The 16,966-nt window shown below is 41.8% G+C and overlaps 1 protein-coding gene and 2 pseudogenes across 1 annotated transcript in view; all 3 read right to left on the reverse strand.

Annotated features, from left to right (window-relative positions):
* KIFBP (kinesin family binding protein) overlaps positions 1-10,596 on the reverse strand; it is a 35,857-nt gene extending 25,261 nt beyond the window's left edge. The window contains exon 1 of the mRNA XM_058543302.1: positions 10,121-10,596. Within this exon, the coding sequence (XP_058399285.1) occupies positions 10,121-10,546 (426 nt within the window). The 5' untranslated portion in view covers positions 10,547-10,596. The remainder of the gene's footprint in view (positions 1-10,120) is intronic.
* LOC131407154 (vitamin D 25-hydroxylase-like) lies at positions 3,168-5,667 on the reverse strand (annotated as a pseudogene).
* Positions 10,597-12,420: 1,824 nt separating the features above from the next.
* Positions 12,421-15,182, reverse strand: LOC131407589 (unconventional myosin-XVIIIa-like; annotated as a pseudogene).
* Positions 15,183-16,966: the final 1,784 nt, after the last annotated feature.

Here is a 16,966-nt window from a genome sequence, read left to right on the forward strand (position 1 = left end):
GTATATTCATTTGCTACTTTAAGATTATGGAAGTTATTAGATACATCATTCAATATTATTAATGTATTAATAAAGAAGTATGTATATTACTATATCGTACATTTGCTTTAAAAAATATTTCAATAACTTACTTCCATATTATTGGTTTCTATTCTAACTCTTTACATTTTATTTTATACATTTAAAATCATTCTGGGGCCGGCCCGTGGCTTAGCGGTTGAGTGCGCGCGCTCCGCTACTGGCGGCCCGGGTTCAGATCCCGGGCGTGCACCGACGCACCGCTTCTCCGGCCACGTTGAGGCCGCGTCCCACGTACAGCGACTGGAGGGGTGTGCGGCTATGATATGCAACTATCTACTGGGGCTTTGGGGGGAAAACGAATAAATAAAATTAAATTTAAAAAAAAATCGTTCTGGGCCGGCCCCATGGCTTAGTGGTTAAGTGCGCACGCTCCAATGCTGGCAGCCTGGGTTCGGGTCCCAGGTGTGCACCGATGCACCGCTTCTCCCGCCATGCTGAGGCCGCGTCCCACATACAGCAACTAGAAGGATGCGCAACTATGACATAACTATCTACTGGGGCTTTGGGGGGAAAATAAATAAATAAATAAAATTTAAAAAAAATCATTCTGTTTTATGAAATACAGGCTTCACTAGACTGCAAAAGGGGCACATGACACAAAAAATTTTTAGAAACCCTACAGATTAAAGGTGACTTGATCATTCCCCTGGAACAGACTGCTGGTCTTCTAGCTTCACATAATACGTTTATTTTATACATATTTTTTTAAGTGACTTGATCAGTCCTGTGTCTAGAACTGTAGGTCATAGTGACAATGTGCTGAGATGGGGGAGTTCTCTCCTCTATGTCACTTATGAGGTTCTTTGCAAGACCCTGAGAAAGTTAAATATAAAATAAAAACAGCTGGGGCCGGCCCGGTGGCGCAAGCGGTTAAGTGCGCGCGCTCCACTGCGGCGGCCCGGGGTTCGCTGGTTCGGATCCCGGGCGCGCACCGACGCACTGCTTGGTAAGCCATACTGTGGCGGCGTCCCATATAAAGTGGAGGAAGATAGGCACCGATGTTAGCCCAGGGCCGTCTTCCTCAGCAAAAAAGGAGGAGGATTGGCGGATGTTAGCTCAGGGCTGATCTCCTCACAAAAAAAAAAAATAAAATAAAAACAGCTAAAAAAGTACTACTGGTGAATTCTACCAAATGTGTAAGGAAGAAATAATACCAACTCTACACAAGTTCTTCCAGAAAAGTGAAGAGAAAAGGACACGTCCCATCTCATACTAAAGCAAACACCTAACAAGAAAACTACAGACTAATATCCTTCATGAACATAGATACAAAAAACGTTAACAAAATTTAGCAAAATTTGAGCAAATATATACAAAAGGGTAATACTTCATTCAAGTTTTACTTGGTAAAAACTCCAAGTGGAGTTTATCACAGGAAGGAAAGGTTGGTTTAACAATGAAAAATCAATGTAATTCACCATCTTAGACTAAAAAAGAATAAAACATGATCATCTCAGACACACCAATGAAATAATGATGCTGAGTGAAAGAAGTCAGACCAAAGTAAGAGTATACACTGTATGATTCCATTATGAAATCTTTAAAAATGTGGGGGAGGAGGACAAGGAGAAGGGAGGGAGGGATTACAAAGGGTCAAAAGGAAACTTTTAGTGGTGATGGGTATGTTCATTACCTTGACTATAGTGATTGTTTCATAACATATACATATGTCAAAATTCATCAAATTGTATACTTTAGATATGTGGGTTTATTGTATGTCAACTGTACCTCAATAAAGCTATAAGCACACACAAAAGGTACTCCTTATACATATATATCCTGGCAGTGGGGAGAATAATCTACTAAATTTTTAGGGAATTTTACTACAGTGGATTAGTTGAATTTCACTCAAGATGATAATGCAAGTATATATTGCTGACAGCAAAAATTAGAAGAAAACCAGAGAGGGCCGGCCCCGTGGCTTAGCGGTTAAGTGCGCGCGCTCCGATGCTGGCAGCCCGGGTTCGGATCCTGGGCGCGCACAGACACACCGCTTCTCCGGCCATGCTGAGGCCGCGTCCCACATACAGCAACTAGAAGGATGTGCAGCTATGACATACAACTATCTACTGGGGCTTTGGGGGAAAAAAACAAATTAAAAAAAAAAAAAGAAGAAAACTAGAGAAAAATCTTCCTAAGGCTCCCAGAACCTGGTGAAGATAGAAGGGGACAGTCTCTTTTGATAATTTAATGTGGGTCCATGTTCTATATACCCATAGTTTCCCAGGAAGGAGACACCAGATTGAGACAAAGCAGTCAAAATATCATAAATTCCCATTAACTGACACTTTCAAACTTTTTCCTATACATATGCACACTTACACATATATAGGTAGTCTTTTACCAAAATGAAATCATTCTACACAATTCCAAACATGCCTTATAGTCTTCCCTCTCCCTCTTAATATTGATATTTTTAGTTAACAAATATAAATCATTATTTTTAATGGCTGCATACTGTTCTTCTCTATGGATGTACCAGTATATATTTAACCATATATCTACTGACTGATATTTATTTTCTTCTTCTTTTTTTAAAATTAACAATGCTGTGATGAACATCCATGTTAACAGGCGTTTGCATACCTGTCCCAATATTATTTTAGAATATTGATGTGGAATTTTTAAGTCAAAGTCTTGACTCAAGAGTTCTGATACCTACTCATCTCCAGAAAAGTTCTACGAATTTATATTTCCACTAGCAGTAATGCTAATGGATAGTATCCATTTCCTCAGTCTCCCCAACAATGAGTATAATTAATATCTTTAATAATCTCTGCCAATCTGTTATAATTTTTCTATTTCATTCTTTTAGTTTGCTTATTATTAGTGAGGTCAAATCTCTTATCATGTATAGCAAATATTAAACATAATAAAATGCTATAGTGTGGTAATACCATTGCAATAAACAGATCAACTGAACAGAGTTCAGAAACAGACTAGCACAAACAGGATCTAATTAAATTACTATTGCTGTACTGTTTTAGCACCTGGTAGGCTAGTTTTAGTGTATTACTTTTCACATTTTTTTCATAGCTAATGCTTATTATTGCTTTAGTACTGTTTTTAAAGATACATCTGTGTTCATTTGGCTTTATGATGCTGTGACTTTTGTCTAAACACACATACTGATTAGATTAAACAAGGTTCAGAGGTGAGGTGAACGTATAGCCTTGTTCCACAAAACATCCATACACTTGGAGCATCTTTCTGCATAGATTAGGCAGGGCTGGGGTTGCAATGTCGTGTCTAACCTGGGCTTCAGAATTGGAACTAGTTCACGTGGAGAATGCAAGTGAAACCGCTGAAGCAATGCAGGAAAAAACAGGAACATTTCCATGGGAGCCAGCTGTTCTCCAAGACAAAATCTAAGCTTCCTTCTTGGCAAAATATCTACTGCTGTCCAGCAATCACTCAGGATAGAATATTTCTGGGTCTCTCCAGCACTTTTCATCAAAGTGCACAGAATAAAGATCTGTAATTACTGTTGTGCCTTTAGGAATGGAATAACCACATACAACTGCATCTACAGAGGCTACATGGAAAATCTCTAATGGCATCATACTACAGAATCTTAAAACTTCACACAAAACTGCCTCAGTATAACGCATTTTGCATTTGTCATCCCAAGATGACTTCCCACTAGGTCCCATAATTAAATCAACCTCTTTCTAAACTTGTTCTTGAATGTTAGGATAAAGGGCCACGAAAAGAACTGCCCACCATAGCACACTGGCTTAGTTTCGGTTCCAGCAACAATGAGTTCACCCACAGAGAAAATTAGGTTTTCTTTGGAGAAAGAAGATGACGGGCCATTTTTACCTTGATCCATCCCATCTAAATAAGCATCAACAAAATAAGGTGAGGTAACTGAGGCTTTCTGTGAACGAAACATTTTCAATAAGCCTGGAGAGAAAATCAAAGACCACAGATGCACTTTTTTTTTTTCAGGGAAAGATTCGCCCTGAGCTAACATCTGTTGCCAATCTTCATCTTTTTTTTTTTCTCCCTAAAGCCCCCCAGTGCATGGTTGTATATCCTAGTTGTAAGTCCTTCTAGTTGTTCTATGTGAGCTGCCACCACAGCATGACAACTGACGGGCAAGTGGTATGGTTCCACAACCGGTTAACGAACCCAGGCCGCCAAAGTGGTGAGAGCGTGGAACTTTAACCACTGGACCATCAGGGCTGGCCCCATAGCTACATTTCTAAACAGCTATTGATGTTTTCCAAAAGGTAAGATGGCAATCCATGGAAAGGTATTAATGAGGAAGAATGAGGCACTGGCAGCTAGCTCCACATTTTCACTAAATAACTGAATCAGTGTCTTCATAAGTGAGTCATTCTCCAAAAATAATCAAATTGGATATGTTTGAAACAGCATTTGTTATTAACTGTTTAAAGTCAAAAGGTCTACTTTTGTATGTTTCAACAGCATCAATGAAAAATTTGGTTTCTTCTACGATTTTAGATCAACAGACTTTTGGCTATATCTAAAATAGTGAAAGCTGTTTACAGCTAATCTTCTGTAATCAACCCGTCCTCAGCTGTATCTGGAATTGAGTAAGCCTCCCATTTTTGTCATCTTCATGAATAAAGGAAAACATGGTCTGTCCACAAAAATTTTCTCTTTGATGAAAGGGCATTCCTTTACTACATCATAGCCATTTAAAACCACAGTTGCTATACCTCCAAGATCTAAACTGAAGATCACTTCCTTCACTGACACTCTGATCCAAGCCACCTTCATTTCTCCCCTATGCTATCACAACAGCCTCTTGTCTCTTTAAAGGTGATTCTCAGTATGGTATCCTTCTGCTTCATGGCCTCTGTACTTGTTCTCTTGGCCTGCAATGTTCTTCCCCTAGATATTCCTATGGCTTGCTCCTTCATTTCCTTTAAGTCTTTGCTCAGATGCCTTCTTTGTAGTGAGGCCTGCTCTGACCTGAATTTAAAATTTCACCCCCTAGCATCCATCTCCCTTACCTTGACTTAATTCTTTACACATAATTTACTTATTGTGTTTAGCTGTCCATCTTGCCCGCCAACTAGAATGTAAGCTACATGACGGCACGGATTTTTATCTCTGTTTTGTTCATTGCTATATTTTCACACCTAGGACAGTACCTAGCATATGATGACAATTGATAAAATACGTTGAATTAACGAACAGTGGTGGAGACACACATTTAAGCATATTATTACAACACCATGGGCTAAGTGCTAATAACAGAGGAACGTGAAAAGTGCTGTTGATGAAAACTGATAATTGCCACATACTTTTCAACCTTTGCTTGGGCTGCTCTCTCATTTGGAATGCCTCCCTTGACTGCCATACTGTCCAAATCATACCAAATCTTTAGGCACCATTCTCCACGAAGCCTTTTTTTGGTGCACTCTCTTTCTCTCTCTCCTTTGAACCACCACAGCACATGCTTAGAAGCTCCCATGGCACTTATCTAATACTACCTTGAACCAGAAACATTCATATTCTTGTCTTCTGCTTGCCTACTAAATTATGAACTCCTTAGAATCAGTGATTTCATCTCTTTCATCTTTGACCGCTCCACAGACTCTCGCTCAGTGCTGTCCACAAAGGTCTCAATAAATCTTACTATATAAATAATAAGTTATCAACTCTACTTACCTTAAAGGAACTATTTTATTGTCCCTATGTTTACCTGAAAATAATCTGTAAACCACTTGTAATTTTTGCTAGCTAGGGAATGCTTCTCAAAATTTGGATTAAGATTAAAGTCACTGCAGAGGCTCACACATTCAGAGTGAATCTCCAAGGAAAGAGTAATTCTCAATGTGGTGCATTTCTGTTTAAGACTGCCTTTAAAATGAAGGTGTAAGATCAGAAGACTGGTTGTCTTCAAGAATTATAAAGAATTGAATTCACAGACTTCATAAAAGTAGGTGTCACTTGAAGTGATTGCCATTTCTCATAGGCAATTTTCAAGTCCAAGTTATTTTTGTGAGCACACACCTCCGAATCCTTCCAGAAGTGCAAGAGATAACAGTCTCCTCCCACTTCCAAAAAAGGTATAGTATTTTAACAACTTATACTAATTTTGAGACTGTCAGAATTGGGAAATACTTCTAAGACAACGGGAGACCTTTAGCAGTGTTTCACAACTAAGATCAAATGCTTCCATAGCTTAAAGAGTTAATACGATAGGCAGTTTTCAACTTAAGTCTAGGCAGATTCAGGCAAACAACGTCTACTCTTCAATGCATACATCCTTTTCATTTTTGCTCCCTTCTTTTTCCTCTGCCTCTCTTGCACCTAATAGCACTGATTAGCCCTATTCGATTTTACCACCTTCAGTAAAGTGCCCTCTTTGTAAAGAACCATGGTCACCTCAAATAGCTGTACCAGCAATGAAACTGGTTAATCGTGCCCAATTCTTAAATACATTGAGCCAGATCTACCTATTCCAAGATGAGTCTTCCAGCACGTTTATAATTTAATTTGTAATCTATTATGATAGGAAACTTAGATTAGCCCTTCCAGAAAAGAATGTTCATTGTAAATACAGCGTTCCTTTCAAATATTTATATATGAAAAACAATTTCCTATTCTGCAAGATACCATTTCACATAATTGGTTTAAAAATACTTTTTTTTTTTTGAGGAAGATTGGCCCTGAGCTAACATCTGTTGCCAATCTTCCTGTTTTTTTTCCTTTTTTCTCCCCAAAGCCCCCAGTATATAGTTGTACATCCTAGTTGTAGGTCCTTCTAGTTCTATGTGGAATGCCACCTCAGCATGGTTTGATGAGCAGTGAGTAGGTCTGCGCCCAGGATCCGAACCAGCAAATCCTGGGCCACTGAGGTGGCACGCACAAACCCAACCACTGTGCCACTAGGCTGGCACCTAAAAATACTTTTAAATTTGTGGGCCTAATAAACTGTTCTGTAATTAATAGCCAAGAAGATTAGAGTAGCACCTAAGTGCTTTCAGTTATTATTCTCATTACTCATATGAGAAAAAATTAAAATTCAGAGAAGTGAAGGTCAAGTTTTATCTGACAAAAGAGGACTCAATCTCCAGTCTCATGCTTTCACATCTCACGATTTCTCTAGAATATTATGATGCTTTGTACCAATATACCAGAGATCAAGTATATTCAATGGAAATACTCAGTTCCTGGAGAACTAGAGGGTGGAAAGTAAAATCTAAGAATTATATATATTTGCTTTACCTAAATCCATTTCCCTTTAAAAATGTAAAGCACCAGAGAGCTGCAAAAACCTAAAATAATTCTTGTAAAAAGTGGTTTAAATAGGATTTAAGCCCCCACCAGAAATAACACAATTACCAAACAGCCCTGCTGTACTTTTCCTTCAAAGCACTCACCACAATTAGATTAATTTTCTCTCTCTCACTAGACTGTAACTCCCTAAAACCCTTCTTCACTTCTTTCCCAGCACCTGACAGAGCCTGGCTCCTTGTTGAGTATAAATGAATGGATTCAAAACAAATCAGGTGAGCTCCATCAGTGCCAGAGCTCTGGAAACTTCTGCCTCCTTCTGAGGTCAGGACACCTTTCCAAACACAAGCTCGTGTTCTGGCCTTTCCCCCTGCCAGTTAGCAGCTCTGTGACTGTCTGCAAGTCACTCAGCATTTCTGTGCCACAGTCTTCTCCTCTGTAAAATGGGAAAGACCTCTTTTCATAGTTTTATATTCCCTTTTCTTTATTCTTTCAGATAAACACATTTCGTCAAGTTCCAAAAAAAAAAGCCTATTGTGATTTCAGCAGGAATTGCATCACACCTATAAATGAATATCAGAATAACAATACCATTATATTTAATCTTGCCACCCAGGAACATGGTATATCTCCTCTTAAGACTATCAGTTCTATTACCCCTAATACTGTGTTGTGAATGCAATTTCTAAAAATAATATTTTTAACAAATTATTGCTTATATAGAGGAATACTACTAATATTATATATTTACCTTATATCCTCTGCTTTATTAAACTGATAATTCTAACAGTTTTTCAGTTGATGACTTTAGGTTTTTTATGTATACAAGGATCACATGTGCAAATGATATTTATTTTTATAAATTATTTTATTTTTCCAAAATTAATAACTCTTATTTGCCTTCTATATTATTGCAATGGCCAGAACCTCTAATCAAGGTTTTGTTCCCAATTTTAGTAAAGATACCTCTAATAACTGACCCTTCAGAAAAGGCTGGCTGTTTGAAATACTGTATTTCACTGAATGTAAGATGTCACAATTTGTTAAGACACATGATTATTTTATCAACAAGAACACACTGCCAAGTAAATTATAACACAAAATCAATCAGCTTTAAGATGCAACCTGATTACAGAGATATTAAAATATGAAAGAATGTGCATATTAAAATCAATAAAATACAGTAACTACTGGAGATTTCTATATTACATTAAGGAGGATTTCTAATTCTATTTATGAGATATTGAATTTTGGGGGGGGGGGGCACGGGCGGAGATCAGCCCTGAGCTAACATCCATGCGAATCCTCCTCTTTTTGCTGAGGAAGACTGGCCCTGGGCTAACATCTGTGCCCATCTTCCTCTACTCTATATGGGACACCACCACAGCATGGCCTGACAAGCGGTGCCTCGGTGCCCGCCGGGGATCGGAACCCAGCAGCCAGCAGCGGAGTGCGCACACTTAACCGCTACGCCACAGGGCCCGCCCCATGAAGTAATTTTTTAAATGTTTATTAAGATCTTAGGCAGCCATATGGTTAAAGAAAATTGAAGTTTTGTCTGAATTCAACGTCTCATGAATTTCATTACATCATTCATCCACTCAACAAATATTTAGAATGGCCTACTATGTGCCAGGTACTAAGGCTATATAGAGTGAGCAAAAAGAGATAGAGTTCCTGTTATTAAGTAGCTTTTAATTTTATTGGGCCATGATAAGAGAACATGACCTATACGATTTACTTTTTAATTTTGAGGTTTTCGTCTGAGGCCGACTTAGCATATGATCAATTTTGGTAAATGTTCCCTGGATCATATATATTAGGAACTGGAAATACTGGATGTAAGGGTTTGTGAGCTGAAGCAAAGAACCTGGCACATACAAGGAGTTCATACATTTGTATTTTGAAGTGTTATGTTCCCGAGGAGAATGTCAGATTTATTTCTTAAGAAACCAAGTACCATATAAATGGGAAACAATAAGTATTATAAGAATTCAAAGGTAGGAGGGAGGAATCAGTTTGGAACAAAATGATCCAAAGAAAGTTACTAAAAATATGAGGTGACTCTTGAGATGGGTTTTGAAGAATGGGCAGGAATTCCCTGGGGTGCAAACAAGTGACAATCACAAGAATGGAAGCTGAAGATTTTATATACTTTGCTTTAAATTAAGAATGTACTCTGCTCACTCTTTATAATTTCCTTGAGACTTTAAGATTTAAATTACTTTGGATTTTTTCTTTTTTTTTTGTGAGGAAGATCAGCTGTGAGCTAACATCCATGCTAATCCTCTTTTTGCTGAGGAAGACTGGCCCTGGGCTAACATCTATTGCCAATCCTCCTCCTTTCCCCCCCCCCCCAAAGCCCCAGTAGATAGTTGTATGTCATAGGTGCACATCCTTCTAGTTGCTGTATGTGGGATGAGGCCTCAGCATGGCCAGAGAAGCGGTGCATCGGTGCGCGACCCGGCTCCGAACCTCGGCTGCCAGCAGCGGAGCGCATGCACTTAACCGCTAAGCCACAGGCCGGCCCTGGATTTTTTCTTAATAGAATGAACAGGATGTCGGCTGGTGGAGGAGAATTGGAAAAGGCATTTACGATTTATGAGCGTCTCGGAAACCAACGCGTTGACCCCGACTAAGCGAAGCAGCAGATGATGCTGCTGGAGCGGCGATGAGGGTGGAGAGGGGGTTTGGAAGCCGCTTATCCCAAAGCTTCAACAACGTGGGGGCAAACTGTGCCTTAAACATTCGCCTTTGGCCTCGGCAAGAACTGGGGCCATCTCCATCCCCTCGCCGCTGGCCGACGGCAGCGGACTCTCACCTGCGCCTGGATGTAGAGGGAGACGCAGTCGTGCGACAGCCGGTACTTGCGCAGCAGCCGCAGGCATTTCACCAGATGCTCCTCCCCCGCCGACAGCTCCTCGGTGTCGATGTGGTTCACCCCGAGATGGAACTCAATAACTGCCAGCCTCACTGCCCCCTGGGCGATGGGTCCCTCGGCCTCCACCACTTCAGCCGGCAGCCCCAGGGCGTGGTCCCCCGCGCCCAAGCCGTCTTCGGCCTGAGGCCGCTCATCCTCGTCCTCGGGCGCGGGGCCCAGCAGCGCCTTGACCTCTTCCAGCAGCGCTCGGGCGCCGTACTTGGACTTGTACGGTTCCTTCTCGGGGTTTTTATGCAATTCAACCCGCGACAAGGCCAGCGCAGCCTGGAATTTCTCACAAATCTCGGCCCACGGAGCATTCGCCATAGCGGCCTTTATAGCCTGGCTTTCCTCAATGTTTGCAATCGGGACTCCCGCCTTCTTTCTGCTTTACGACACTTCACTTACGGCCCCGACAGGCGCTGCAGAATGGTAACCAATGGAGTCCGCCAGAGGAACTGCAAGATGCTCGGCAGTGACCAATGGGAAGACGTACTGGGCACCATAGCAACCGTTGTCATGGAAACAAAGCTGTCAATGAGGGTGGTCACACCTGCTGCCCCGCCCTCTGCAGTAGTGAGTTTCTCTCTCTTGACCCGGTGAAGTGGTTTATATAAAAATATCGGCTGACTTGAACAGAACACATGGAAGTATTATTTACAAACATTGCTAGCTAACTACTCTCGTTAACTGATATAAGGTGAGAGGAAGAAACCTTTTGACATTAGTGTATATAACCCACCTCATTACTGGATAAAAATGTAACAAGGATTTAACAAGGGTAAATTTATTATTAACTAATATATAGCCTCTTGAGTGAAAGCTATGAATGTAAAAAGCACTCAGTGATCGACAAATATTTTCACTTCAACTCTGAAATATAGGTTGTAGAAATGTGTATAACTTCCCAAAGTAACACAAGAGTTAAGTCCCAGAGCTGTGACAAGCCACCTCATGCATGGCATTTTCCATTACATACCTTCGTAAATTATCAAGTCAAATGCGGGGAAGGGGCGTAGAAGGTTTTAACTTTTTTTTTTCCCAGGAGGAAAAGGACATTTATTTCCATACATCAGGTAAACAAAGAAGAGAGAGCATATCCCAATGAGTACAAACCAACTGCGGGAGAGAAGCGGGGACAGCTGATGGGAGCGGCACCAGGCACTGCCCTTGGGCCCCCAAGTCTGATGGTGATGGCAAGATGACCTTTGGGAGGGGGCTGGGACTGTCAGGCCGCATGTTGTCATAGCTAGGATAAGTGTGTGGAGGCAGGGCGATTGGACGAAGAAAAATGACTCAGGCTCAGAGCACAGGGTGAGGACTCGTGTCTAAAACGCATTAGCACTGACCAAAACATCCATCTTCAGTTTTTCTGATCACAAGCCCTCAACCCAAGGCCTTCCTTCTCAAATTGAGCTTATGGTGCAGGCAACCTGGACAGAGGGGGAGAGAGGCAGTGCTTGGATAAGCCCTGAATTGGCGTAGGTGGAAGGGGTTTACTCTTAAATAGGTCATTGCACTTAACACATCCATGAGATGAAGAGGGGTGGGGGCTGGAATTTCCGGATGGTACATATGCACCCCTGTCTGTGTAGGCTTGTTCAACCCAAACCCAGAAGCACCTGAGAGCCCCTCCTCATGCTGCCTCTTGGGAACCTGGACCCAGCTCTGCTCACCCATCTTTGCAGCTGCACAAAAGACTGCTCTCTGAAGAGCGAAGGTGGAGATGAGATTCCCCTAGTTAGTCCCTGGGTCCCAGTTGCCACTGCAGTCCCCTCCCGCTCTCAGGGAGGCAGCTGTGATGGAGAGGTTGGGTATTTAAATTAAAAAGTAAAAAGATAGCAGACACTAAGAGAAAGCCCTCACTGCAAGCCACAGGGAAGAAGTTGCTGTTCCCACCCCCTAACTCCTCCCCATGGACCCAGCAACCTAGAATGTCCCCGTAGGCAATCTATCCACCATCCCTGAGCAGGGGGCTGAGATGGAGGTCAACTTGTTGGCTCAATGCAGTGCCAAGCCACCTGCCATTGCCCATGGTGGCCCAAGGTAGAAGCCAAGAGTATGGCATTTTGGAGGCAGAAGAAACGAAAAGTTCTCTTTTCAGAAACTCCTCTTCCCCTACCTCTTCCAAGTGGAGATGTCAGACACCCACAGCCTGGAAAGCCCCCTGACCAACGAGGGTTGGGTGTTTCCCATGCAGTTCAGTAGTCAGGTGGGGGAGACCTGTGCCCCACCATTTCCTGGGAGAGGCGCCACGGCAGCAGTGAGCCATGGGTGGGAGGGGTGTGGACCACGCCCCTGGGGTATGCATTGGTCTCCATTGGCTTGGTCTCTGGGTCGCTGTCACTCAGATAGTTGTGGGAGTATCAGGGCCTGGGGGTGCTGTCGAGAGGGTCGTGCTCATCTGACCAGTCAGCGGCAAGGGACTTCCAGTAGCTGATGGAGCTGGAACTCTTCAAGCTGCCATCATCGGAAGCTGCCTTGGAAGGCCTCTTGTTTTTCAACAACCACGACTTGACCTCATCGACCCGGTCCTCCAGCTCCGAGTCCACACCTGAATCCCCCTCGCTGTTGATAAGGTCCTCATTCTCATTGCTCTCCATCTCGTCCTCAACGGCAGCCTGCAGGTCCCCGATGTGCTTGAATGCTAATTTTAGATCAGACTGCAGGTGCATCTCCAGCTCCTGTATCTTAGCTTCCTGCCTGCTCACCATAGACTTGTCCATTAGGGGCTGCTCCAGGAGCTCCACTTAGCTCTGGAGGGCTTGTAGCTTCTCCTGCAGCTCTTGCTTCTCCTTGTTGGCTTCTTCTAGCTGAGCTTGGAGATCATTCATTTGAGCCAGGTCCCAGGAGGCCTGAGCCACGAGCCACGGCCGCCTTGTGCTTCTTCATCAGCTCATTCATGTCCTCCTGATCCTCCTCCAGCCAGTACTGGATCTCATTCTTCTCACACTGAAGGTGGCTCAGCTGCTCCTCCAGCACCATCTTGGCTTTGGTGATGTCATCGATCTGCAGGTGTGGGTCTTCAGTCTCCACCTCCATTGCTTTCTGTGCTCCGACACCTGCTGCACAGATGAAATCGGACTCCTCCAGCTGGTTCTTCAGCTGGGCGATCTCCCTCTTGCTGGGTGCAGTGTTCTTCAGGTGGTCCAGTACTAGCTGTGTAAAGTGCTTTGAGATATACAAAGGCGCACTGATTTTGGAAGCTCATAGACATAAAGTTTGAATCTCAGATTTGCTTCTGACAAGTTAACTTTTCTAAGCTTCAGGTTTCTCACACTAAAACATAAATGATAATATTACTTATCTCTACAGAATTATTCTAAGGAGTATAAATGAAATTAAATGTCTGTCCTTAAAATGTTAGTGTTCCTCAGGATTCCTTCCTGAACTCCCAGGAAGACCTTAGGCATTTCCAGGGCTTCCATGACATGTGCTGCTCAGTTCCAAAACTTGGTCTATGGGCCAGATGGCTCTCCTGAGCTCCAGACTGTAATATCCTTCTCCCAACTGGAACAACCACACTTGAATGTTCCACTGACTCCTGTATATCAGCATGTTCAAATCAGAACTCATTATCTTCCTCTTCACATGTCCCCTCCCTCCCACACATTGGCTCTTATGTTCTGCATCTCAGTGAATGGCACCACTATACACTCAGCTGATGATTTCCTTTCTTCTCTCATCCCTTTAAATATAAAACCAAGTATTGTCCAGTCCACCTCTTAAATAGTTCTTACATCTGTCTACTTTTCATCTCCAGTAGTTTAGACGACCATCGTATGAATTACCTTTAATAGGTATTCTTGCTGCCAGCCTGGCTTCCTACCAGTGCATTTTCCACAACACTTCAGATGACTCATTCACTCATTCAATAAATATTTAAAGTATTAATTTGCCGGGCACTGTTGTAGGCTCTGTGAATTCAGTAGTTAAAAACAGACAGAAATTTCAGCCCTAGTATAGGGAAAGATATTAAATATATTAAAAAGTAAACTATACAGTAACATCAGATAATGAGTGTTATGGAAACAAAACAAAGGAGGGGATGAGGAGTATTAGCAGGTGAGGCAAGTTTGCAATTTTTAAACAGGAGGGTCAGGAACAGCCTTTCTGAGAAGACGTCCTTTGAGTAAAGATCTGAGGGTGAGGGAGTGAGCCATGAAGACTTTAGGGGAAGTGTATCCCAGACATAGGAACAGCAAATACAAAGGCTTTGACACAGGAGTGTGCCTGGTGTGTTCAAGGAACAAGGAGACCTCTTGGCTGGAGTAGACAGAATGGAGATGAAGTCAGAGCAGTAATGTGGGCCCAATTATATAGAGTTTGTAAGGCCACTATAGGGACTGTGGTTATTCTGAGTGAGATGGGAGCTGTTGGATGGTTTTGAAGAAAGGAGTGACAAGATCTGATTTACAGGATTATTCAGAAAACGAACTGAAGGGGGGTCAAGGGAAGAAGCAGGGAGACTGGTAAGGAAATTACTGTAATAATCAGAGTAGGTGATCAGTATCTATCTGTTGATGAATAGGAAAGCAATTGACACATGGTTAATAATGGCAGCTAATTACTTACTAGGAGCCAGATAACATTCTCTATATTAAAATCATCTAATCTTCAGAACAATTCTGTGAGATACTATTATTATTCCCATTCTGCAGATTAGGCATTGAGATCCAGAGATTAATAGTTTACAAAAGATCACATGCAGTAAGTAGGCAGTTTTGCTCCAGAGCCCACTTTTTTTTTTTTTTTTTTTTGGTGAGGAAGAGTGGCCCTGAGCTAACATCTGTGCCAATCTTCCTCTATTTTGTGTGTGGGTCACCGCCACAGCATGGCTTGATGAGTGGTGTAGGTCTGTGCCCAGTATCTGAACCTGCAAACCCGGGCTGCTGAAGTGGAGCGCACCAAACTTAACCACTACACCACCAGGCTGGCCCCCAGAGCCCACCCTTTTAATCATCACGCTAGACCGTCTTATAGTAGGAGCTCAATAAACCATGACACACGGTGCTGACCTCTGAAGATCTGGCTGGAAGAACACCCAGGTGAAAACTAAAATAGAGATTTTTGAAAAATCCTTACACAAACACACCTAAGAAACACAAAGATGTGGGACTAGGAAATGAGATGGAAGCGTTCTGGCTGCCATTTGGGGAACATATTTCCTCTTGGCCTTCTTTTTACATCAATATTTTGAGGGTTGAGCATTCTTAGATCTCTGTGAGATGTTATAAAGCAGTCCCTCTGGAAGTTGTCCGATAAACGGTATAAAGTACAGATCACCAGATGCAGTGACCTGAGATCTGTCTCATGGAAGATAACAATTAGAAGAGACAGAAAAGTATAAGGCATGTTGTGGTGAAAGGGAATTAACTTGTTTGGTCAGAGCACAGTTAATGTCTATCAATTCTGTTCCTTCCAGTAAAAATACCTCACTAATAAGAGCACTACTTTTTTTGTCTTTTACATGAGGGAGACCACTCAATGGAAAATTCATTAATAAGACTAGGGTGACTGACTGTATCATCTTTAGTATATAATCTTCATATGAAAGTGCCAGAAAATGCAATTGGACAAAAAAATCTTTAAAAGAAGAAGTATAATGATTGGGAAGGAGATGGGAAAATTATCATTATTTACAGATGGTATGACTGTTTTTCTGAAAAAGCAAAATAAAACAGCTGAACACAGGAAAAAGTAAAAAAGTTCAGTAAGTAGTCCAGTCACAAATAAATATACAATATCAACAACTTTTTATTGGAGGAATGATGCAATAGAGGAAAAAGATCACTTTCATAATAGCAATAACAACAAAAATCTAGCATAAATTTAAGCTATTTAATGAGCCAAACAAAAATAATAATAATAATGTAGGACATAAAATAAGTCTGGGTTCCTAGATTGTAGGCCTCAAACAGTATTTCCTATTAAAAGGAAAGAGGGTTCCTTGGAGAATATGATTTTGGTTCTGGGGCAGGATGAGTCTGCATGTCTTGTCATACCAGAAATCAAGGAAACAAAGATGAGGAGGGTCAGGTCAGAAGGACTGAGAAAGTGCCAACTTAAAAACAGGCTTTTGCTGGCCGAAGATGGGACAATATGAGCATCAATAAAATAAACGTAATAGATTAAAGTATATCAAATATGTTAAAATCCACAAATTTATAAGGAATCAACGGTAACAATGAAAAGCTCATTGGCCACCTTTGAAGGAAGCAGGGAGCCGGTCATAATTCTGAAAACTAGTACACAAACCAAGGGAAAGAATCAAGCTCTTGTCCTGCCCTTTCTGTAGGAATAGTATTCAGGGAACCCAAGTGTTGATTAGCGCGTTTCCTTCTTTAGAGGTATTCTAGCTAATGAATGAAAAAGAAATGACAGAATATCACCATTTTCAAGAACCCTAATGAAATTAATGGACTTAGGGAATGATCATCTCTTGCTATTAAAAGACAGAGGGACAACTGGCCGTCGTATACCCCGCTAGATCTAATTATCAATTTACATTAAGTGCAGCGGGGTTAAATGACAGGTGAAGATGCATCAACAAAATTCAGAGTGTGGCAGAATCTACAGAACAAATGGCCTGGCTTCTTCAAAAAGTAAATTGCAAGGAAGGATTCCCCTTCTAGAGGGGAATTCGCCAATACATAATAAAAAACTACACATGCACTTATCTTTTGACCCAGCCATCACACTTCTAGGAATCTACCCTGAATGAAGATCCACCTCTGACAGTGTGAA

This window comes from Diceros bicornis, chromosome 6 (genome assembly GCF_020826845.1).
Source record: "Diceros bicornis minor isolate mBicDic1 chromosome 6, mDicBic1.mat.cur, whole genome shotgun sequence".
Taxonomy (NCBI): Eukaryota; Metazoa; Chordata; class Mammalia; order Perissodactyla; family Rhinocerotidae; genus Diceros; species Diceros bicornis.